General features: G+C 27.4%; 1 protein-coding gene across 1 annotated transcript in view; it reads right to left on the bottom strand.

The window, feature by feature from the left end:
* Positions 1-25855, bottom strand: part of LOC107452989 (cell adhesion molecule Dscam1) — a 270828-nt gene that overhangs the window by 152084 nt on the left and 92889 nt on the right. The window contains exons 5-6 of the mRNA XM_016069635.4: positions 24541-24658; positions 17696-17874 (exon numbers count right to left, since the gene is read on the bottom strand). Coding sequence (XP_015925121.2) covers positions 17696-17874; positions 24541-24658 — 297 coding nt within the window. The remainder of the gene's footprint in view (positions 1-17695; positions 17875-24540; positions 24659-25855) is intronic.

The raw sequence follows: 25855 nt of genomic DNA, 5'->3' as shown, positions 1-25855 counted from the left end.
TATAGTCTTTAGCGACGAATCCCGCCTCCAACTGTGTCCTGGCGATCATCGAAGACTTGTTTGGAAACGCACAGGACAGAGGGGGGATCCTGCCTTCACTATTGCACGCCACACCGGCCCTCAACAAGGCATTATGGTCTTGGGTGCCATTTCCTTTGACAGCCGGACCCCTTTGGTCGTCATTAGAGGTACACTTACCGCACAGCGGTATGTCGACGACATTCTAAAACCTGTTTTGCTAACGTTCCTTTTGCAGCTCCCTGGGCAGGTTTTTAAGCAGGACAATGCCAGACCACATACGGCACGTGTTGCTATGATCTGTCTGCAAGCTTGTCAAACTCTTCCTTGGCCTGCCAGATCACCAGATCTCTCTCCCATCGAGCATGTCTGGGATATGATGGGAAGGCGATTGCATCTGGCACGGAACGTTGATGACCTCCTTCGACAATTGGATCGAAATTGGCAGGAAATACCGCAAGAGACCATCCGGGAGATTTATCGGTCTATGCCACGCCGTGTGGCAGCTTGTATTCAGGCTAGAGGCGGGACAACACCTTATTGAACTTGTTACTGTAACTCTGCAATAAATTATTCAATTGATCTGAAATTTTAATAATTTACTATTCTGTACATTGTCTTCCTATCTACCAATTTTCGTTTCAATCGGACAACTTCTTCTTGGTGCTTCGATTTTTTTGTTATAGAGTGTATTATGAAGACATTGATGTATATGCGAAAGATGGCTAGATTAAATGCAGCAAATGTAACAATATAGATTATTCGTACGCAGATGTTAATGCCGTTCTGTATGATCTGCTTGTGTCCCATCTTATATAATGTAAAATATAGAGCATATGCATCCCATATGGGGAAATGACAGAGATATGACTTTTTATCTATTCTCATGCAAATGATAAAATTTAAAGTGCATTTCAAATATAAATGCTGCAGAAAAACTGTAAAATGTTCAAAAATTTTAATTCTTTTGAGTTCCTTTCTATTTTTCACAAAATAATTAGCTAGAATAGCAGGTAAGTATCTCTTTCTATTTTCCCTTCCCTTATTTAAATATATTTTCCGAAGTAAAGTAAATAAAACTATACACGCACTCTAAATCTCTTTAATTGTCAACATCATTAAGCATTGGAATGGATTATGTTAATTCATCATATATTACCAAATGATCCAATTGTTAGTATACACAAATTACGTAGGTTAAACATTTTAAGGTAAGACAACAATTATTCTAGAATATATTTAAACACTTTCACGAAAGAGCCAGACATCCGGGCAGCTGTTTTTATCGCAATTTAATGCTTGTAGTTAATGAATATGTCGAATGAAATATTACATTTTTATTCACCTTAAATTTTAAAATTACTAACTTTAAATTATAGAATTATTGAGTATTAAATTAAAGTAATTACTTTAGATTACATTTTGCAATAACATTTAGGGGGGAGTCGGGTACCCCCACCCACTGTCAAATTCATGTGAATAGAATATTTTTTCAACTCAATGGGCCATCGGACATTAATTGTTGTATTAAAAAATATTATTTTCAAAGTTTCAAGTATTTATGCAGCTGGTAACATGGCAAACAATAGTTTTGAAAATATGTTGAATACAGTAGTCCTGAAATTAAGAAAAATTGGTTGAATGTTTCAATTAAACTTCATTTTAATACTAAAAAAATAATTTTTCTATACATACAGCATTAAAGTATGTAGTCTTAAGTTTAATTTGCACAAGGAAAGAAGTTTATATGTGGAAAATTGTTCGAGTAATTACAAATTTACAAAAAAAATTGGATTTCGGGTAGCCCCGCTCACATGAATATCGGGTATCCCCGCCCAATTTTATTTCGTCGATAAATGTACGGTTGCAAAGATTATTATTTTATTTCTTCAAATTCAAATGTTATATGCATTTTTAACAAGAAATATTGTTGTTGTTAAATGATTGTTATTAAATGATAGAATTCACTAAAAGTATATAAATTTGCAATAAATAGAATAATTTTGTGATAAAAATGATAAATGAGGTTTATCTATTGTCAATACATTGGTCATTTTCATTTACACCTGAAAAATCAGTCAAAAATCATAATTTTTGTAACTGGGTGGGGCTACCCGACACATTTTGAAAAGAGCTGAAAAACATATTTTTTTAAGTTTCGATTTTTTTAAGTTAAACTATTCGCTTTGTGGTTTATTCTTTTTGCATTATTTAATTAGATGATAAAACAATAGAAACATACAAAATATTAATTATTACTCAATATTATACAGAAATATAAGCAATACTCCTTAAGTGGGTGGGGCTAACCGACTCTCTCCTACAGTATTTTTCTTTTTAAAAAATTATAATATTACATCTTAACTTTCTTATTCTAAATGACCTTGTTATGACTTCTTTAACAAATATTAGAAAAAAAAACATAGATACTAATTTTAATAATAAATAAAATGGCTTGCAAAATTAGAGTTGTGAAAAATTGTTTGCAATTTGATAACCAGTTTTACATGTTGTTTAGTAAGTAGATTTCAAATATGGCATTCACGAGTTTCAGTTAAATAAGAATTTTTTTAAAAACTACGATTGAATATCTGGATAAAAATTATTATTGTACATATTTTGGAAAACGAGTGAAACTTAATTATTGCTAAATAGAGAATTGAAGCATTGTGTCTGATGTATTGTTTCTGATTTATATTTCTATGTTTAAATTTCGCTGAAATTAAGTAGAGGGGATTGACTTAAATTTTTTTTTAGGTTTTAAGTATAAAAATTATAGTTTTATATTCTTACCTATTTAAACCATTGATGTTGCTATCTAGACTAATAGAGGTATTCTTTTTATTAATACTGTGGGCTCAAGTAATAAATGAGTGCTGTCATTTGTTAAGTAAAATCTCTGACCAATCTTATATCAGTGACAGTGGGGTTTTTCTTGATGCTCACCATAGGGCATTGCCGATTTGTGGTAGAGGTTCTTGTCTCATCAGGTGTCCTGTGTTTTTAGTTCTTCATGCAGGTTACCGTTCTGCATCCAAGGAAGGATAGCTAAGGTATCGGAAAAATGGAGAGCCAGTGTTCGATTCAGAATGTTATAACGTGGACTTATACCTAATGGATGATGGTTTGGTCTCAAGTATTTGGATAAGGACGTGCTTACAACCGGAATTAACTTAAAGGGGGTATCTCAGGAAAAATTATGTTCTAGCCAAATGCGTTTCTTAAATTTATATCGATAACTGTGGTATTTTTACATTTTATTTTTCACGGTTTCTGTATTGTTGTATTGTGGATGCCAATAAATGCCCACTGTTTTGTTTTGTAGAGTTAGTCGTTTTTAAGTCATATCTTTAAGTTTAAATGAGTTATTGCAGATATTTGTATGAAATGTTATTATCTCTGAATCTTTATCTGAAATTTATTGGTATGAATGATTTGGATATGCATAAGTTAATAATATAATTTTGCGTTAAATGAAATGATAAAAGTTATCCAGCCTAAAAACCTATGGTTTTAGACAGAACGAAATATTATCCTATGATCCCCTTTTCAATAGAAAATTACTATACTAAGTGATAGTTACGGAAATCAAAAATTTCCATTTGTGAAAAAAATGGTGCATAATAGAATTGGTTCACTATTTTCCGTGAAACTAGCAAAAGTTTATTGGAATTAGTAGTTAGTACAAAAAAATTTTTGGTCAAATACTAAACAAATTTTTGGTCAAATACTAAACAAATTTTTGGTCAAATACTAAACAAATTTTTGGTCAAATACTAAACAAATTTTTGGTCGTCGAGCTGTTTTTTCATTTAAAAATATTTTATTTTCATTTAATATTTCTGATTTTATTTGTACTTTATTGAATTTGTTTTTATCTTATGCTGCATGTTTATACTCTGTTTTTTTTAAAAATCTATACGTTAATTATTGGTTTTAGTTAAGGAACATCGAACTAATTTTCAGTTCTTTTTGGAATCCTGCGTGGTATTTTTTTTAATTGCATTGGGGTAATAGAATTCGTAGATGAAAAGTAAAATATATTACAGAATTTTAATTTAAAAACAGCAATCATTAAAGCTAATTAAAAATTATATTTCTTTCAAAATGAAAAAAAAAATAAAAATAAAAATAAAATGGCCTGCAGAGAAAATATAGCTTTCATAAAACTAGAATATTCACATAATTATTACTAAGGCGCAATTCATAAGAGTTTCAAATGGATAATTAAGTCCAAATTAATTTTCGAAATATTTCACGTCTTTCAGAAAAAAAGCTTAGTTTCACACTCCAATTAATATTTTAAAAAAATGCTTTGAGAATGCTTAAGCTTTTTGAAAAATGCTTCTCTGTTTCCGTCTCCGAGATACATAATATTTATAAACCTTACGCTTGCTTGCGCTTCAGAGGGAAGATGCTGTTGCTTTTGAAAAGAGTAATTTTAAGGAAGATAGATCATCCAGTGATTAATTTTCTGAGAGTAAAGACGTCGGGAAAGTGACAAAATAGTGTGAGAGTTTCGGGACAGGCCTAGTTAATCAAACAATATGTGTAAAAATTGTTTACGCCACATTAAATTCATATCTGTAGTCCGACTCGTAAAATTCCATGAAATACTAAACAGTCGAAATTTAATTCTCACACATTAATGTATGTATATAAATATGAAGTTTCACAGGACGCAATTTAATTTATTAATTACTTTAGTCAAAGCATTATTTTCTGTCCCAAACGAAGGTGAAATTATTATTTAAAGGTTTATTTATTTAAGGGTCGGATATTCTTCGTGAATTAATTATTTTGTTGTTTTCAATTCGAAAGTTAAATATTTCTTTCAACTATTTAACTTTCCCACATTTAGTCCTATCTTCATTCTTGAGGAAAAAGCAAATTAATATAATAGCGGAATGACGTTAGATATTTGTTAGTCATCTCTTCTTCAACTGTCGGAGGGATTGCAACATAAAATCGAGAAATAATGGCCGATTTTATCAAGAATAGTTAAGGCCTTAGAAAACTTAAAAATTGTTTAAAAAATGTAAGAAAACAAGTTTTATTTTAACGTAAACTCGACTTCAAACTTAATATTTTGAAATAATTGAATCTGGTTACAAAAGATTTGGTTTCTTAATTTCAAGATGCAACATACTAAAAATAATTTCATGAAAGTAATTTGTAATTTAAATAATGGTAATATAATTAAATTATTAGCAACATTTCTTTACCTTTACTGTTTTGAAACCATTTACATGCATCGAATTAATACACAGATATAATAAAAATCCGTAAATACTAAACTATACAGTTTCGAAACTGTTTGCAATTAGCATAGTTTTTAACCATGGAAAAATAAAAATAAAACGGATAATGAGGTCCTGTGGATGCTGCGCATCTGATAGTTCTGTGTTTTAATAATCCAGGGTCACAGATTAGAGTGCAGGACACTAGAAACTTTTCACTTAGGAATGGAAGAAATATTGCGGTATCACCTCTGTTCAGCCAGGCATGCGATCGATAAGCCCTCGCAGCTACAGTACGTACCAACACAGTTGCACAAAACAAAATGTCTTGATAGGGTGGGCCTATTTAGCGTAGGCAGAATTCTGGTTGTGAGCGGTATTAGGTAAAAACAACCAATGTACGTTGCTTTTCACACTTAACAGCTAGAAAATCATCGTTTTTAAGGTTATTGGATTAATTTGGTTGAATGTGGTAAGATAACAATTAAATAATTGCTATTGAACCATTTTTAACAAGAAATTTTCAACAATGTAGGCATACCCAATATTTATGGTTGGTGAAAATATAATTTAATATTTGTATATTATTCCTCTTTTTACAGTCTATATAAATATATATATATATATATATATATATATATATATATATATATATATATATATATATATATATATATATATATATATATATATATATATATATATATATATATATATATATATATATATATATATATCTTTATATATACATATATATACATATATATATATATATATATATATATATATATATATATATATATATATATATATATATATATATATATATATATATATATATATATATATATTATCCATTACAATCCTCAATAATTGATTAATTAATTTATTATTAATGAAATAGTGATAAAATTAATTGCAAAATTTTCAACGCTTAAGATTAATCTTTAAAGAATAAATATTTATTATCTTTTCATTCCCAATCTAATTAAAACTTAAGTCGATAAGTTTCTAATCAACCATTATATTAGAAATTTCTACCACGTGAGAGGAATTCTGCATGGATGATTGCATTGGCGAGATCGTTTTTCCGATAATTTATCGCAGAAAATTACGCACATCTTTTCAGAATTTAATCCCAATGTCTTTCCTACATCATAAGTGATCTTTACTTCAGATAAGAAATTCTGTGGCATATGTTGCACATGTTGATTGATGCTACACTGGATGTGAATAAATAAAATTATATAATGAGTACAAAATAATAAACTGTTGGAATTCATGCATAAATATTATACTATTCAAATGCTCAGAGTCTGTTTGCTGTAAAATTACTTAAACTTTATAGCAGTAGCCAGAAAATATAATTAAAACATTTAAGGCAGAAAGAAAGTATTACTAAAATTTAAAATTTATGCGCTTTTACTGTAGTTTTAAAATTTGTATGTACTTTTTAAAAATATCCATATTAAAAAAAATCCATATTTAAAAAATAAAAAAAAAGAGACAAATGAACAACCAATGCTTAATCGATAAAAATTGATTGAGATTTTTGCTCATTGAACTGAAACTATAGTATGTCCATTTGTGTACTTTCATTTGTTTCAACTTTATTCACGTTGTTTGTTTACTTTAACCGTTTCCCTGCAGATTATTTTTACTTTGCTTTATGATGTTCAAAATTTAGAGCAAAAATTACGTGTGTCCTATGGAAACACATATACTTATAAGTATTAAAATCCTATTTTTTTATGACTTAGTGCTATCATTTTGCATTCCAAAGTCAATTACATAAGAATAAAAAGGAACTCTATTGCTTAAATAATACGCAACAAAAGTAACTTCATAACAATTTTTATGTTCTTCTCTGGCAGTTAACAAGAGCAGTAACTCGGAACTAAAGTAATAAGTAAAATTTTCCATCTTTGTTAAGTTCAAAGCGAGTCTTAATTTTATTTTTGTCGTAGCCCGACGAGTAACAGCAACTTAAGCGAATCTCAACTTCTACAAAGTAAAAATTGTACAATTTTCCAGATGAATGCTTCGGCTCCATGCTTGGATGATTTCTAAAAAGGATTAACTGAGGTCTGTACTTTTCCACTTTCATCAAATGGGAAAAAATGGTTAAATGTAGTTAATTTTCTATCGTTTCACAAAAGAGCTTGAATAATTTGAAGATGATAAAATCAAATAAATTTTTTTACAATTTGGAGATGTTCATTTTTTCTTAATTTAATTACTCTGAAAAGGGGGGTATAAAGTTTATCATGAGACTGTATTGCATATTTTTCGTTTTCTTCTAATTCTAAAATAGTGAAAATGTGAGTTGAAAATAGCTATGAAAGATAAATTCATAACATTTCGAGGATAGTTAATAATTCTCTATAAAATATACACTGTTGAAATTTTCAATTTAAAATTATGGTAAAATAACTGGCAACTGTCTGTCCATCCTATTAACCGTAAAAATTACGATAAAGACCATTTTTTTCCTTTATGGTTTTGAAAACATTTACGAAAAGTACAGTTATAAAACCATGAATACAAAACTATACAGTTTCTTAACAATTTACGACTAGCATTTTTCATAAAAGTAAAAAACAAATAATTATTTTACTACACATAGGAGCTCGGCACGCCGTAAGGTAATAGGTATTGGAGAGTGCCGGACACTGGAAATTCTTCATGTGGTGAAGTGAATTGAGGAAATATTGCGGTGTCAATACTAGGACTCGAACTAAACAACCATTCACTAAATTTTTATTTAACCATTCTTTCCGAGAAATTTCTAACAGTGTATAATGGGTGATGTATCCTACTCGTTTGCAATTCTCTATAAAAATATTATAATTATGTTAATTAAATGCAGGTTTAGTTCGATGAAATTATTGCATAGTTTGGAAATTATTTATTTTCTGCCATTTTATCTTTCAACATTTATTAAAAATAGTCATTTCCAAAGAACAAAACAATTTAGGACTGTAATGAGAAACGTGATTATTTATTGTTTTCCAGAAACTTGATTACATTATTATTGTAAAACTAACTTTCAATGAAAATTGAATATTTGCACCAGAAAGTTCAAGAACTGAATTACATTGATTAAAGTTTAAGTTAAAAACCATAATAATATGTAGAAGTAACGTTAGTTCGAACAAATCCTTTTCCGCAAAATAGTCTTAAATATTATCCAATATGAACAAACGACATGCTTTTGTAATTCCAAACTTCAGGAATGAAATAAATGGAGCCTTCTTTTTTGTTTCACACCTTTGCACCATACACTTCATACTCGCTGATGCGATTGCTATTCTTTAATTTTACAAGTATCCATGCAGGTTTACATATTAATTAAAACCATGCAATGACAGGATTACAGGTACATGTATTTCACCAAGTATGTAATAAACCATGCATGATTTTCTACTGATACATTTAGTAGTAATCATTCCAACATCCTAGTATTGCTATTAAATCGTATCATTCAACTATCCTAGTATTCCGAATAAATAAAATACCTTTATTTATTCAGAATATTACGGCAAGACATTCGTAGACTTCTTTTTAAGATATTTTAAAATATATTTTACATTTATACTAGATTACAACGAAATAAAATATAAGTATAAGGTATTAAGAAGTATATACATTAATATTGAATAAACAATTTCGAGATAATTAAGAGCTTCCAACTATACAAAGGGTTTTGAAATAAAATACAACTTAGAAACTCATTAAAAATGTTATATCCTTAGAGTAAGAGTTAAAGATATTTGAGCAATAATTTCACCTTCAGTTATTATTAAAAGTTCATAATACAAGAGTTTTCAGATGTTGTTTAATTTAGATTACAAAACACCTAATTTCTCAATTTATACGGATGCAATTCAAAGTTCTAAGTTTTTTTCAGTTTTAACTGAAATATATTATAGATTTTTCTTTTCATTTTTCATCTCATTATAGTTTTGTCATTAATTATCATTAGTTAGTGGTCATTATAGAAAAATTTATACCATTCTATAAAATAAAACTGAAATAAAATTTAACTGATAACTGAAATAAAATTTTTAAATTTTGCTTGGAACAGTGTACTTATGTAAGCTATGTTCATGGAATAATTTTTAATTCATCTAATGTAGTCAATTTTTCTAGCAACAGGCATTATATGCTGCATGAAAATTTTTCAAGGAGTGAGCTAGAGAGCTTTTTAATTTTTTTTGATGTGGAGCAATGTTTTTCAAACAAATCAATTATAGAAAGGAACTTTAACGTATTTTTTTTTTTGAAAAGAAAACTAAGTTTGAAATGTAACAAAATTCCATTCACATTAAAGTTAAATGTAATTTTATTTATATATATATTACCGCCAAAGTATGAAATGCCGGCATTAAAAGTATGAATTGTCTAGGCATTGAATATAGAACCTAGGTATTCCATAGACAAATGCTATTTAGGCAAGCATGAAAAAAATATCCTGATCAGGTTATTATGAAAATGATGTGCATTTCTCAAAAAAAAAAAAAAAAAAATTATTCCGAAAAATTCAAAATGCGTAAAATATTTAAAATGCGTAAAGAAAATGGGAAGTTGTATAAAAAATAATTTATGCCTATTTTATTAAGAGAAAAAAAAAATCATGTAAAAAATAACAAAATAACCTACTTGTTGCAACATCGCAGGATTAAATGACAGTTTGAATTACATTTCATCACTTACGAAACGAATCACCTTGGCATGCCTAAAAATTCATTGTTGCAACATCGCAGGCTTGAGTGACATTTTGAATTACATTTCATTACATTACGAAACGAATGTGACTGGGTGGCGCAGTTGGTTTGTCGTCGGCCTTCTGAGCCCAAGTCTACGGGTTTGATCCCCGGCCCAGACCCCGGATTTACGGGATGCAGAAAATCCTCAGCTGCCACGTCGTATGATTATGCAGCGTGTAAAAAATCCCTAGAGTGCCTTATTGGCTCTTGACATTTCTGGCAAAATTAATTCCTAGTGTACTTTAGCATCCAAATAGAGTCTCGGTGCTGCCATCTAGTGTGGCAGAAACTAGACTCCCAAATTAACATGACCAATGGTATCTCCATTGTGGTTTTCCTGAAAGAGTGGATACCTCTTCTGGAGAACGCACTAGGTCTGCTCATCGGGAAGACTGATTGTGCAGCTCATAGGAAATAAAAAAAACATTACGAAACGAATCGCCAAGGCATACCTAAGCATTCTATCGAATGCCGGATTTCAAACTTTACCGGTAACATGCATATATTTAAACATGATTGAGAAGTTCGTTACTCACAACCTATAAAATACAGTAAGTCTTTTGAAGTATACGTCTTTAAAATATTCCATTAAAATTTTATTTGGTTTGATGTTTAATTTTAATTATTTTCAATTTTAATTATATTCAATTTAAAAACTACGTAAAATCCAGATATTAATTGCATACGCCCCTTAAAAGAAATTCAAATCTTGTTATTCAAGGAAGAGTATTCAATGGTCTAAGATAATGTTTAAAGGTAAAACTCTGCGTTAAACCTTTTTCTTTCTTAAATCTTAAAAGTATAACAGAACTCGTTTTGAAATAATTATATTGAATGAAAAGAAACATAACACAAGTCTAATATATTTTTCACAAATTTCAATTATTACTTTTCTTATAGGAAAATGGTCCATAATATATATGATCACAAAATTTATCGAAGGTACAAGAATATTTCCGTCTTAAACTTCAGAAAATCATCATGAATTACGTACTAAAATTTGTATTTATTTAAAAACACAAGAACTCAATAATATGGTACATGCCTTGTTGTAATTAATTTAATATTTATATATTTTTGTGTATTTTATGAACATTATCAAATCTTTGTCAAATTATTATATTATTAGAGTGAAAAATTGTATATGAATACCTTTTAAAATATGAATGCATTTTTAGATTATTCAGAAGGATATTTGACTGCTCCTATTTTTTGAAATTCCAATATTAAAAATGACAACTATTGCATAGATATTAAACGTACCTCAAAGATTATATATTGTTTTAATTAATTTGTTAACAACTGATAAGAAAGAGTAGATATAGATTATTTTCTGATATATATTAATTAAATATAAAACGAAATGAAATAGCCCAAATATTTTCACGTCATATTAAGTTTTATATTGTTCAAAATTTTATCGTGATTGATTTTTAATTAAATAAAGAAATATTTATGTTTATTTTGTAAGAAGCTATGTTATCTAAAAATAATTATCATATTAAAATAGACAATAACTATATATGTATATTTATTGACTATATTTATTGTCGATAAATACAGTTATATTTATCGACTGTTACATAGTAATTTTTTGTTACCCTAAACCTTAAGTATTTATTTCTTTTTACTCATCATTAGCCTGTAACGTCTCACATTGTAAGGCTTCCATTCCTTTTAGGTAATGTTCCGATTTCTTTTACCTGGCATTATCTATGAGGAAAAGGAACATTTACCGTCCAAATCAAAGAGACATTTGATATCTACTTTCTGTAATGTCAAATAATCTCTGTGGCTGATAAATTAATTTTTTTCTTATCCTTTGGGATTCATTGCGTCAGATCGTAAAGAATATCGTATTAATAATAACAATTGTTTTATTTTCTTTTTAAATTTCAGTTTGAACTTTATACAGTAGTTACTTTTATTTAAATTATTAGTATTAGACTAAGCACGTAACATACAGGATTTAAATAGCTGACAAATAAAATGTAACACACATGATGAAAGAAGAAGAAAGTATTTTCAGTGATTGCAAAAAGAAGTATTAATGACGAAAAATAAGTTAATGTGTGTATTAAAAATATTTTTACTCTTAAAAAATAGATTAAAAAATTTATTTTAAAAATAAAATCATCCAGCTCACTTTATCTATAAAATAAAACCAATAAAGTTTTAATTAAAATGATTCAAAATAGTTATAATAAATGCAAATATGTAATATAAAAAGAATAGTATACGTTAGAAAAGATCAGCATAGATTCACCGAGCAAGAAAAAACAACAAATCAAAACTCGTTTTGAGCTTAGTAATTTGTTAATTAACTTTTAAGTATAGTATGATAGCACAAATTTGACTATAAAAATATGATTTTTGAAATTTTATGTCCGTTTCTATAAAACACGAATATTTTGTGCTCTACATCTGCAACAGAAAGCAGCTAAGCAAGAATGTAATATGTTGAAATTATTGCATTTAAAAGTAATGGAATCACTAAAAATGAATACAAGTGTAGTACAACACCTATAAAATTAAAATATTCATCCGACTTTCAAAAAGGGCAATATACTTCCTCAACTTTGGAATTTTAGAGTCAAAATCTTCCATACCAAAATTTGCTTGTAATAACAAGTAAGATTTACAAGCATTTATCACAGCAAATCAGAAATATTCTCATATGTAATACAAAAATATTTAAAAAAATAACAAAATATATTTTCTCAAGCTTCAGAGATGGATTGTTTAAAAAGGAAACTTGCTTGACCCCCCGGAAAACTCTTATAAAGAAGCTACACAAAAACCTGTATTTGTTCCTGAGACATTAAATATTTTGAATTTCCTCTATTATAAATAAACAATAAAATTTTTTTTTTACTTTATTGCCGAAACTAAGCTATTACAATACAAGCTGATAAGAGATACAGAAATCTTTGAACTATTAAAGATTTCTAATAGCATTTCTCCATTCCCTATTTTGTAATAATCATAGAAAAAATCTTCTTTTGGCAAGTGCTCTGCATTTTTGTTTGAAACATGAATCATCGTAGTTGCCTTATTTTTTTATTATTTCAAAGCGAATTTGCAAACTGAATATTGCCAATTTGAACAACCAGTGATAATAGTTTAATGTGATTAATATAATGTGATAAATGTGATAAATAGTTATACCAGTGATAGGAGTGTAAAATAGAAACCATCTGATTATTTTTACATGCAACAAAAATGAAAAGCCTTTCTCGATGATAATTATATATTTCAAAGCTATAATTAAATTTATAAAATAGTGGTTCTGATAATATAAGGATAGTTTTCAACTATTTTATAAATATAACGTTTTCTCTAAAAATGAATTAGAACTTTGAATTACAAAATTATTTATGATCTGATAAATTTTATGATTAGTCAGATTAAACTAATATGAAGTTAAATCTGATCTGACTAATCATAAAATTCCAATTCCAATTTAGGACAGTTGCAATATTTACCTAACTGAACATTACACCATTTTCTCTAATTGCGAAATTAAATTATTACCAATATTAATAAAGAAGGTTTTTCTAGGATTATCACCAATAATCAACTGATTTTAGAATTTATAAAACAAACTAAAATTAATTCTATTGTAACTTTTGATTTCCAGGATCTTTTCAACAGCATTCCTTTTTCTAAACTAAAATAAGTTCCTTTGAGTTATTACTATGATTTTTAAAATATTCTTTATTTCGATTTTGTTTATTGCGAAATTTTAATGAATTTTTGTCTTTTTAATGGTTTTCTTTGCCGTGGAAAATGTATATTTATTCAAATTGATGGAATACCACAAGGATCTAATTTTTAATCTCTTAGCTAACTTATATTTACACTATTAAGAAAAACAAAATACTCTTAATATTAAATTTGTTCTTAGATTTATTGATGACTACTTGGATTTAGATTACTTTTTCTAATGCATCTAAGATGTTTTTAAAAAAATCTATTTAAATTCTTTTTTTAATCAAATAAATAGAATTAAAAGAATATGTAGTAATGTTCACTTATCTTAAAAGCAAATAGACAAACTCTTTTAAAATTTAGGGAAAGACAATGGATAACCAAATAAAGTAATAAAGTTCTATATAAAATCATTGAGTTATTTGTATGTTATTATTAATAAATTTACAGAAAACTTTTTTGGTAATTTATATTTTTATCATGTCCAAATCCAATTCGTTAAAGTCCGTGGCAAAACATCTGTGCAAAACGGGCGAATCATATTTTTTAAAATAAATGTTAATTTTCTAAAATCATTAAAATTGTATAATTAAATTTCAACCATATAAATCATTAACTTCTTTAAATTAACTAGTAAAATATTATTACCTTACGCACATCATTTTTCGGGCCTATCTTTGTTAACTAGCAAATCAAACGCGCTACAGTACTTCAGTAAGGAGGTCTAAGAGGTTTATTTGCTCATTTTAACTCTATTTCCGCTTCTGTTTTCATATTTCGTAATCTGGCATCTTATTACGGAAACATTTTAAATCATTCTTGAAAGATTTCAGTACATGTAAGTTCATTTGAATTCGCTACTCGCTTTATCGGTTTTGTTTTGTATTTTTTTTCTTTGAATTTTATTTTCTGTTCTTTTGCGTGATATATTTTAAACTTAATTTACTACTATTGTAACATTATATCTTGATTTGCATATATAAATACAATATTAGAAAGCACTCCTTTTCTGGGATATAATCGTGTGAGCTAATCAAGAGAATATATCTCTTGATTTTTCTTTGTTTTCCGGATTTTAAATATACATTTTTTAATTTTTGTTAAATATTTTTAAATATATTTTATCTTAATAATTTCTATCTTAATAACCTTTTTTTTCTTTTTTCTTTATCATTTTCCATATTTTCTCTACATTTTTAACTTGGTTAATGAGTTCTATATACTTGCAGCTTATGCTCAGTAAATAAAACTTATTAATTTTCTTCATTTGCTCTCTTATTTTATGATTTTTGTTTTTAGTGCATATACATGCGAAAATGTTTTTATTACTAAAAAAAAAGAATTATAATATATATTTAACTTCTAAAATTTTCGTAAATTTATGATCAAATGTGAAAAGTTTAATAAAACTGAATTTTCATTTCAAAACAAATTACGGATTTATATATTTTTTAAAATATAAGAGCAATGTTTTTCATTTCACATGTTCCTCAAAATATTTATCGTAAATAAAGCGGTTTAAATCTAAATTGTGATAAATGTTGCAGAGGAATGACTCAATATTTTACATCCTCAGTTTTGTCCACTTCACTTCGTTTCTCCTAATGCGATAACAACTAGCTGAAATTCTTTGAAAATAAATTGAAACATAATTCAAAAGTCTGAAAGCACCACAATCCTTAGGGTGTTTCCTTAAAGGATATTTCTTTCAAACCGCTCTCAACTTATAAATCTGTTTTTGCACTTGCTATATTTTTTAGTTACTTGAAAGAGTAGTTTTCCGTGTATAAATGAATGTTTCGAAAGCACCTTAAAAATAAACTTTAAATCTTTGTTAGATGCCTTTTAAGAATATTTCTTCAAGCACCAGTTTTCTTCTCCTGTTTGAAAGTTAGTATGTCACAGTTTAGTTCCCAAAAAACCTGAACCTTTGTTACATCCTGAATCAAGTGAAGTTTTAAGCGCTAGTACTTCAGTTAGATAATGTCTTATGATTTTAAAAAGTTGCCTAAAAATCTATGTTAAATCAAATCAATTGTGAAATTTTCTATATAATAATCTACTTTTGACAAAATACATAAATAATTTTTACTGTTTAATATTACTACTATTATTGATATTATTATTGTGAAGAGTAACAATGATTTAGATCAAACACTTATTGACATCGTGTGAAAAAAAAATTACATTTGTTAAATTGTATTTCAGTTAGAAAAAGGATTCTAAAGTCAAAAATTTAAAATAATTTGAATGTCAAGAATGTCTGATGAGAATTGTAAAAACAATACTATATTCAAAACAGTATAAATTTTTTTTCGTTAATTTTAAAAACTACATTCGCTTAAAAAGAACAAACAAATTGGAAATGCCGACATGCTTCAATTACATTAAAATAGGAAAATATTCGTAAGACACAACAATAAATTTCACACTGTTGTATTATGCTCTTTAGCATCAAATTATTGTTAGGTAATTAGCTAAAAAATCTAAAATATATATAGATAGAAGATCAAAATCTAATACGATATTATTAAAATTTAGACATAGTTTAAGACAATAGTTTATTGTCAAATTCAGACTTAAATTTAAAATGAAATTTTAAAGGGTTTTTTTTAATTTATTTCATTTAGATTCCTAAAATTTGCACTGTAAATTTTCCGTAAAACATCAACTTTAATACAATTTAATTTGAACTTTATTTTAAATAAAATTAATAAAACATGTTTACAAATATCTTAAGCTGATTGATTAAACAATTTATACATTGTACAAAGATACATGCGTTAAACGTTAAAAATAACTAAAATGTTATGTCAAACATTAAAAAAATTATATTTTTTTAGATGCTTATTCGAAATATTGATAAATAAAACTTCACATGAAAAATAAGAGAAGTACAATAACTCTTACGTTAATATCTTGATTAAAAAGATTTAGCTAGATTTAGTAAAGAAAAAAATTAAATTTTGCAGGTTTTAAATTCTTATTATTATTCAGTGAATGTTAAAAAAGTTCATTTTGCTTATTATTTAAAATAATAAGAAATAAAGGTTTGTTTTTTATATGAAAAAAAGTAAAATAAGCTTGAAAAACAATATTTTGATAAAAACAGATTTAACTATATTTTGATGGAATTTGCATGCTATATTATGTGCTTAGACGCATTTGGAATACCTTTGTCCAAATTCTTTCAAGGCATCAATAAATTTCATATTATACTAATTAAATTTATTACGAGGTCAAAGGAAATTGGTCTCCTCATTGAATATGTGGTTTTAAAAGAATACAAGAATTAAAATCACTTAAGCATATGGAATTTTTTTTTCAAAAATAGGCATTTTAAAACTTAATTAGAACTTTGAAAGCATAAGCATTTTTTTTACTGATAATGTGTTGAACTTGCTAACCAGTCTTAAAACACACAGATTCTTTGAAAATAATTTTTACGTGTATAACACTAGGACTAGGTATATATCACTAGGAATTTTTCATAAAAACATTTAAATATCTAATTAGCGCAGTTATTGATTTGTAGAAATTTTTAAGGAGTTCACAAAACGTGTTAATGTCCTAAATTGACCAGTATAAGTGAACGTAGTATAAAGATCCCATAAATTTTGAATTCGCTAAAAATTGTGTCAAATAATTAAAGTTCGTTTTTGCTGCCCTAAAAAATAAAAACAGACCAAACATGCAAACCCAGTAGAGGAACCAAAAACACATCTCCAAGTAAAAAAATGCACTAACAAAAAATTTTAAGATTCTTTTTAGAAGTAAGAGGTTTAAAAATATTATTCTATATACTGCTTCAAACAAGCATCACCAGTTCTGTGTCATAACCAAATTTTATTTTAAAAATAAAATTTATTTCCATATCTAGTGTGTATTTTAAGTATTTTTATTTTTTTAAGACACCATAAATTTTTTTAGATGCTATGGTAGGTTGGAAAGTCTCACCTCTAACTGTCAGCTGTGTTTCAGATCTAACTTCTCCAGCGTCACATTTGGCGACACAGACATATAATCCTCCATCTTGGGGGGTAACGCGGCGTAGGATAAGAGAACCGTTTATCAAGTGATGCTTTTCATCGGAGGAGGAGATGTCAAGAGTTTGACCGCCCGTCTTCCGACTCCATCTGGGAATAGAAACGGATTTTTAGGAAATATAGGAGGAATAAATGTAATGAAAATGCATCAAAGTTGGCAGCTGTAAGAAATACATTTTTGAGAAAACTTCCACTCCTCAGGTTATGCATATATTCCAAATAGATTCTGCAATTTTCTCATAAGTTCGTTCTTGAAATATTGAGAAGCATACATCCATATATATATATATATATATATATATATATATATATATATATATATATATATATATATATATATATATATATATATATATATATATATATATATATATATATATATATATATATATATATATATATATATATATATATATATATATATATATATATATATATATATATATATATATATATATATATATATATATATATATATATATATATATATATATATATATATATATATATATATATATATATAAAACAAAATAAATAAATACAAGAAAACACAGGGAAAGTTAAGAAAAACAATAAGTTTCATTTATTGCACATAAGCTGCAAGTAAACAGAACTCATTAGATAAGTTCAAAATGAAGAAAAAATAAAGGAAAATTATAGACACATGAAAAAAAGGGGGGGGGGGATAATAATGAAAAAAAAAATAACTGGGGAAAAAAAAAGAATTAAATTTTTTTAAAAAATCCGGAAAATAAAAGATATAATATTTTCATCAGCCCACACGATTATATCAGCAAAGCACTCTTTCATTAATAGGCTTTTTTGCATGCTGTTCTGATCGCCATGAAATCCAGTTCGCATAAAAAAAAACAAGCTCTGAAATTTTTTAAATTGCTTATTAATTTAATTACCACCCAAAAGGAAAAAAAATTAAACACCTGTAGACAAGTTCCTTCATAATTTTTTTTTTAAATTTAGAAGAAATATTTTAACAGAATAGTTATTTGCTTTAATTACATAAAAATTGCTATTTTCCTTATTTTGAAACCATTCTTACTTGCTTGATCTGTACTTATGGGTATTTTTACAAGAATTTTCTTTTCGAAACGGTGTTTTTCTGCTTAATTTTATTTTACAATACTCATTATAAAATAATTTAAACTTCATTATGCACCAAAGAGCCATTACATTATGACCACCCTGCTAATAACATGTAGGACCACCTTTAGCCCTCAAAACTGCTAGCACTCGCCGTGGCATTGATTCCACAAGATGCTGATAGGTAGTGTGAGGTATCTGGTACCAAGCGCTCACCAACTGGTCCTGCAAAATTCCCTCACATTGCGAGGGGATAGCGTGGCAGCACGAATTTGGTTTTCCAAGTTGAACCACAAATGCTCTATTGGATTAAGGTCAGGTGAATTTGGGAGCCAAGACATGACTTGAAAGTCACTGGAATGTTCCTCGAACCAATCCATGACTATTCGACCTTCATGGCTTGGTACATAATCCAGTTGGTAAACACCATTCCCCGCATGAGAAACTGTTGCCATGAATGGGTGAACCTGATCTGCAACTATGTTCAAGTAGCTTACAGACGTCAGGGATTGTTCTATGAGGATTATGGGTCCTAATGTGCCCTATGAAAACATTGTTCCTGGGCGGGAAACCATGAAAACCTGTTCAAGTCCATTCTCATAGATGGAGGGTGGTCATAATGTAATGGCTCTTCGGTGTATATAATTACACATTATTTTTAACAGAAATACATTGTAACATTAATAATTAATTACAAATCAGGTACGTTACTGATTAATAAACTTATCTTTTCTCATGTAGATTCCCAATTTATAGTGAAGCTTTGTATTAACTATTTTTTAAAATTATTATTAATTGCTGTGTTTGCTTTAGATTATACTTTCAAGTGCTTTAATCATTAATCAGATTTAAATACAGTAATTTCAATTATTATTTACGTTAATTTATCTTTTATGTTTAAATTTAAAAGAAAAACTAGTGCAGTTAAATATATTATTAAAGCACATATTGACTTCAGTATTTGGTTTCAGAATTTATTTCCCGAAAAATTATTGAAAAAAACTAAGAGCTTTTTCTTTTGTAGCACAAAAAATGAATGTTTTGTCAAATATATGCTTTTGAAAAACTTAATAAAATATTTATCTGCTTATTATTTAATTTTTAAATAGTTTTGCCTAGACAAGCATAAGAGTCCTTAAACACAAAAACAAAATTACAAAAAAATGCATAATTTAAATGTCGATTTTTACATATAAAATTCAAATATTTTATTAATATTGTTTCTGGACAATATATTTTAATTGTGTTTCCTCTGAAAATTATAAGTTCTGCTCTCACGAAACCCTACACTGTAAAAGAAGGTTTTCTTAAAATTGCGCAAGCACGCGTCAGAAAATCTCCGAAAAAATATAGTTGAATTATTTATTATAGAGAATATTGGGTGCTCACATATGGCCATAATTAAATAGTTTCAAAAATGCCAAATCATATCCATATGAGGCTATGTTCAAACTTTATTAGCCTTTAACGATTAAATACTCGAAAGGTATAGATAGCAATTTACTGCATTAGATAAAGGTTTACTGCACTTCTTTCATTAAAAAATTATTTCACGACTAAAGAACGTTTTCAAAACGGTAATCAACACTTTCCTTCTTTGAAGCCCTATTTTAAGTTTGAGCCCGTCACTATACTTAAAAATGAGGACATAGGGTTTCAAATTCAACTATATATGTTTCGGAGCAATTTTAACATACTTTTGATTAATTTTGAGAAACGAGAAACTCTTTTTCAAAGTGCATTATTACCAATTTTTTCCTTGCTCCAAAATGTATTGTTACATTGAAATTAAAATTAATTTAATTTAACGATTCCAAAATTATTTATTATATTAACAGAGATCCCCCATTAACGATAGGTTTAGTTCATGATTCTATTGGAATAGAATTTTAACCCTTTTATTTTATTTCTTTTTTATCGTATTTCCATTTAATTTTTTTTAATTTTTCATTAAATTTTTCGTTATTGTAAAATCTAGTTAAAATTGTTTGACAAATTGATTATTGATTGATAGTGCGAAAAAATATTTATAGTATTATTTTACAATTTTGTACTCATTATTTTAATTACACGTGGACTCACAATTTTAAACAGAGCTATTAGTAAAAAGTTAATACAACTTACTCAACTTCTCAATAGTTATGAAATCGGAATAAGGTGAATAAATAACTTATCTAAATTCATTTTGAAATGCAGAATAATAAGATAAAATTGTAAGTGTTATTTATAATAAGGAAAATCTACATTTTGACACAACTAATTTCGAACCATAATCAAAGTTAAAAATATTATAGAAAACCAAAGAGGGATCATAAGAAACATTACGGTTAAATTAAAGATAACTGGTTAAAAATAAATAATTAAGAATAAATAAATATTTTATACTCTTAAATTAGGATTAAAAATATTTTTCAAAAGATTTAGAAGATGATAATAAAAATACTCTGAATCATACTGTACGATATTACCTCAATAAGACTTTGAATATTGGTTTTTAAGCTTATTTTTCCACAGTATACAGTTTATTGCGCAATTATTTTCCACACTAGACTTATTTTCTAACAATGATTTGGGGTGAACATTTTCTTTTTGTCCAGGAAAACCGCTAAATGTAATACCCAAAGTCTTTGTACGCTACCCTTCCTAAACTTTAAGTTTTGTATCTTAGAACAGTTATGATTGGCGATAAATTCGCTATCTCAAAATATAGCTTTTTTATTTTAATGATTATTTGTTTTACATAATACACTCTGAAGAAATCTCAAAAAAGCCCTTATTCCCATCTTTTTGTTTTAAAAAAAATAGGATTGTTTTTTACTTTGTTTTATTTATTTAGTAATTTTTATTTTTATTCTGACTGTGGAACAATTTTTTGGAGAACGTGTTAACTGGCGGATTTATTTCCAAAATATAAAATAATAAACCGTCTGCTATATATCACATAAATTCTTGTATCGTCTCTTATTTATGAAACTTACTTTTTTCTAGGTTTGTGTTTTCACTTAGTACAGTCAGATAATTGTTCATGCATTTCCCTGAAAGAATTCGGATGCTTTTAGACTTTACTACTAGGAGTTCTTAAAAGGTAGCTTTTCCCTGACTAAATGATGACTTTTTAAGGGAAAGTTCCATCAAAATAATACAATAAGCCATGCAAAGCAATAACAATGAAAGTAACTAATAAATGTTATTCATACGTGACAGATTATTTCTTTCTTTAATAAAGCAATTAACATAGTTATAGTGACAATTTGTTTGGAGCAAGCAATGTACGTATTAGTGTGTTTTGACATTATCTAAAATAGGAAATAACTTTGTTTTCAGAGTTTAAGTAATTTGCCTTGTTTTATCAGATAGCAAGAAAAAAACTGAAAATTATATGTTTAAATAATTTATAGGTTGATTAAAACATTAAACTGTAAAAGACATCAGAACTTATATCAATAAGTACATATTAAAGGCAAATAAACTAATCTTCAAAGGTGTTAGTAAAATATGAGGTGATTTTTAATTAGCATTTCGGATTTACTTTTGTTGATGAGCTGGTCATAAACCACAAAGATCTCTTCATATGTAACGTAACTAAAATATTTTTAGGTTTTATATAGTAATCGAACTAACATCTACGACCCATTGTAGCTATGAAATTTTATTAATAGTTCGCAAGTTAAATCTACATTGTTTTATCCCTTGCATGTAGATTAGTTTGCATTTTTAATTATCGTTTGTTATTTTACTAGCGGTTTTCTGTAGTTTTTTTTAAAGTCAATAAGAGTATATTACAATGCTTTCCGACTTTGCTGTTTAAATAAAGTAATTACATAATACAGTTACAGATAGCATAGTACACAAGCATTTGTCAGAAAACGATTACACACAGATGGCATGTTTCAGGGAAATAGAAAATGAACATAAAGCTTCGAGTAAGTCAAGTAAATGATAATATACGACATCTCCCATTTCTGTTTCCTAACATGGTAAAGTCATTACATTTGCGAACTTAATATGGTTGTCATTTGTCTGGGAAATCTCCTGCGCGATCAACTAGAGGGCTTGTGTTCATTTTCTTTTCCTTGTTGAGTTATTTGGTTCATTCCGGTGGCAAATAACATTTGGAACAAGAGATTGCTCTTAAGGTCAGTTTGTATGCGATAACTTTGCGTTTCGATGGAATTTTTTAGGATATGAGCCTTTATAAAAGTGAAAGAAAGACACTTTAGAATGTTTTTTTTCTCTCGTTTATTCCCTCTTTGTTTACTTAAAGCGGATAACGGATATTTCTGACTATATATTTTTGACAGAATTTAGTCAAAAGCCTGTAGAAGTTTTTTACTGTACAGTATGCTGCTAGAATTTAATAGTGTTTCTATTTACAATTCTTATTTCTTTTTGTTGTTTTGCAACATTCGATTCTGACACATTTTGCAGCTTAACCCACTGACGGTTCTGCACGTAAAAAATCGTATTTTAACCTGCAGTCTTCTCCGCACATCAAAACCAGTTTTCTCACGTTATTAGATAGAAAAGTGGTGTATTGGGGAAAAACATTTTCCTAATTTTGCCCATTTGATAAACCACTTCTGATAACGTAAAATGTTTCAATGTAATTTCAGCCAACATACTAATGCTTACAAAGCGATCACTACTTTGTTTTCATCAATCAAATCAAATTTATTTAAATCAAATATCAAAAAAATAACTGTCATTGGCTTGATTTTATCAAAATCAAAACTCAATCAGAATGATCGCAACAATCAAATGAAAATTTTAATCAAACGACTCTGTAATCTTTTAGTATTTTAATTGCACAGTGTAAAACTTTTCTTTTTAGATTGAAGTTGCAGCTATGAAGACAAGTCAGGCTTACCCCAGCTTTGATAAAATCATGAATAACATTTCAACAGATATGTTATGTATAGTAACAGAAATGTTTATCTATAAATTATTACTTTTTTAAGAAAAAGTTAAAAGTTTCTTGCATGCAATAAATAAAGAGGTCATATGTTTAAATCTTTCTTTTTCTTAAATAGAAAAAAAACTAACGTATTTTTGGGATTATTTTTGTGTCATTTTGGCGTTTAATCATCATACAAAACTGTTTGAGAACTATTCATAAAAATAATATATTTAAATTTTGCGTATACCAAAAATGTAACGATTGAAAAGTAAATAGTTTTGATTTTGCAATAAAAATTATTGCATACTGTAAATTCCCTGTATTACTTTGTGTTATTAAGTTAGAAATCAAAAAATCAACAAAATAAAGTTATTTTCCTTTATAGTCTTTAAATTTATGCAGCACAATATGCATATTTTTTAATTCTCAAAAAAATATTACAAATGGAAAATAAAAATAAATGCATTCAAGACTTCATCCTGCTCTATTTTAAAGTTTTTTTGTGATATTTCATTAACAAGATGAAGAGAAATGACTGAAAGAAAGATGCCTTTAAATTTTTGCTGCTCTTGGCTTTTCAATAAGAGTGTTTCCTCTTAACTAAGCAAATACTTTCCCTTGATTGTTCCTTTTTTTAATAAATTATGCACTCACTAGATAATTTTAATACTTAATGCCACTAAACAACTTTAGATATATCCTCTTGCATACAAAAAAATATAAGCAAAAAAGTTAACGTATAATCTACTCAGACTACTGACCTGTAAGCTGGAGCTGGATGTCCCTGGGCGACGCATGGAATAAGAACTAAATCCCCTTGATTGGCTGATACGTGTCGAACAGCATGCGTAATTCGAGGAGGAACATTCGATTGAGGTTCTACAAGAAATAAAATGCATACATTTGAAACTTTAATAATATATATATATATATATATATATATATATATATATATATATATATATATATATATATATATATATACACCCTTGTGCAAATTAATTGAAACAAACTCAAAAATTTTTAGTACATAATATGATCTCCACGACACTTTATTAACATTTGGTCACGATTCGGCAAGGATTCCACTAATTTTTTACAGTCATTTATAATATTTGTGTCCATGTACCACACATGAATTAACGCCGTGATTAGCTTCTCCATAGTTGTTCAGTTCATATTTAATAGACGATTCTTGCATATGGCCCAGAGATTCTCAATTGGGTTGATATCCGGAGAGTTCCCTGGCCATTCCAATGTCTCAATTTGATTCTCCGACATGAATTTCTTGACAATTTTGGACGTATGGCAAGGAGCTAAATCCTGTTGAAAAATCCCTGTTCCATCAGGGTATCGTTTCTTCAACTCTGGAACAACTTTTTTACCAAGAATAGTAATGTACTGCTCAGAACGCATCATACCGTCAATAGGCTGCAAAGGTCCAACCCCATTGTAACCGAAACAACCCCAAAACATCTTCTTCAAAAAACACGGGAAAAAAAGTTTGTTTCAATTAATTTGCACAAGGGTATATATATATATATATATATATATATATATATATATATATATATATATATATATATATATATATGACTGATTTATGGATATATATATATATATATATATACTATATTACAATTTGCTTAACTTTTGTTAAGAATTTCGTAATCATAATGATGATTATAACAAATCACGCAGTATAATGAAATTATAAAGGTAGTATATACATATTGATCAGTATCAAATTTATTTTGAAATGGTAAATTATATACAAATTTCCAAAACTGCTTAAATAAGTAATTTCCGGATGTAATATAAGACCCAGGTAAATACACAAAAAATAATGCTGGTAAAATTATGGTAATGTACAGTAATGAAATTAACGGTTAAAAAACATAATTTAAATTAATAAATAAAAAATATACGGTATAGCTATTCATTTGGTAATTTTTCCGCTCATATGGTAACGGTTTAACCTGAGATTCTGGTTTTCAAAATTATAGGTCCTATTACTACGTATTCAATAAAAAATACAAAACTGAAACGTAAATTTGATCAAATAAATGGTTTTTT

Source organism: Parasteatoda tepidariorum, chromosome 10, assembly GCF_982258835.1.
Source record: "Parasteatoda tepidariorum strain Cologne lab strain chromosome 10, Ptep-v5.0, whole genome shotgun sequence".
In the NCBI taxonomy this organism is placed as follows: domain Eukaryota; kingdom Metazoa; phylum Arthropoda; class Arachnida; order Araneae; family Theridiidae; genus Parasteatoda; species Parasteatoda tepidariorum.
The sequence above is the reverse complement of the archived record's forward strand: the minus strand, read 5'-3'. Positions and strand labels throughout refer to the sequence as shown.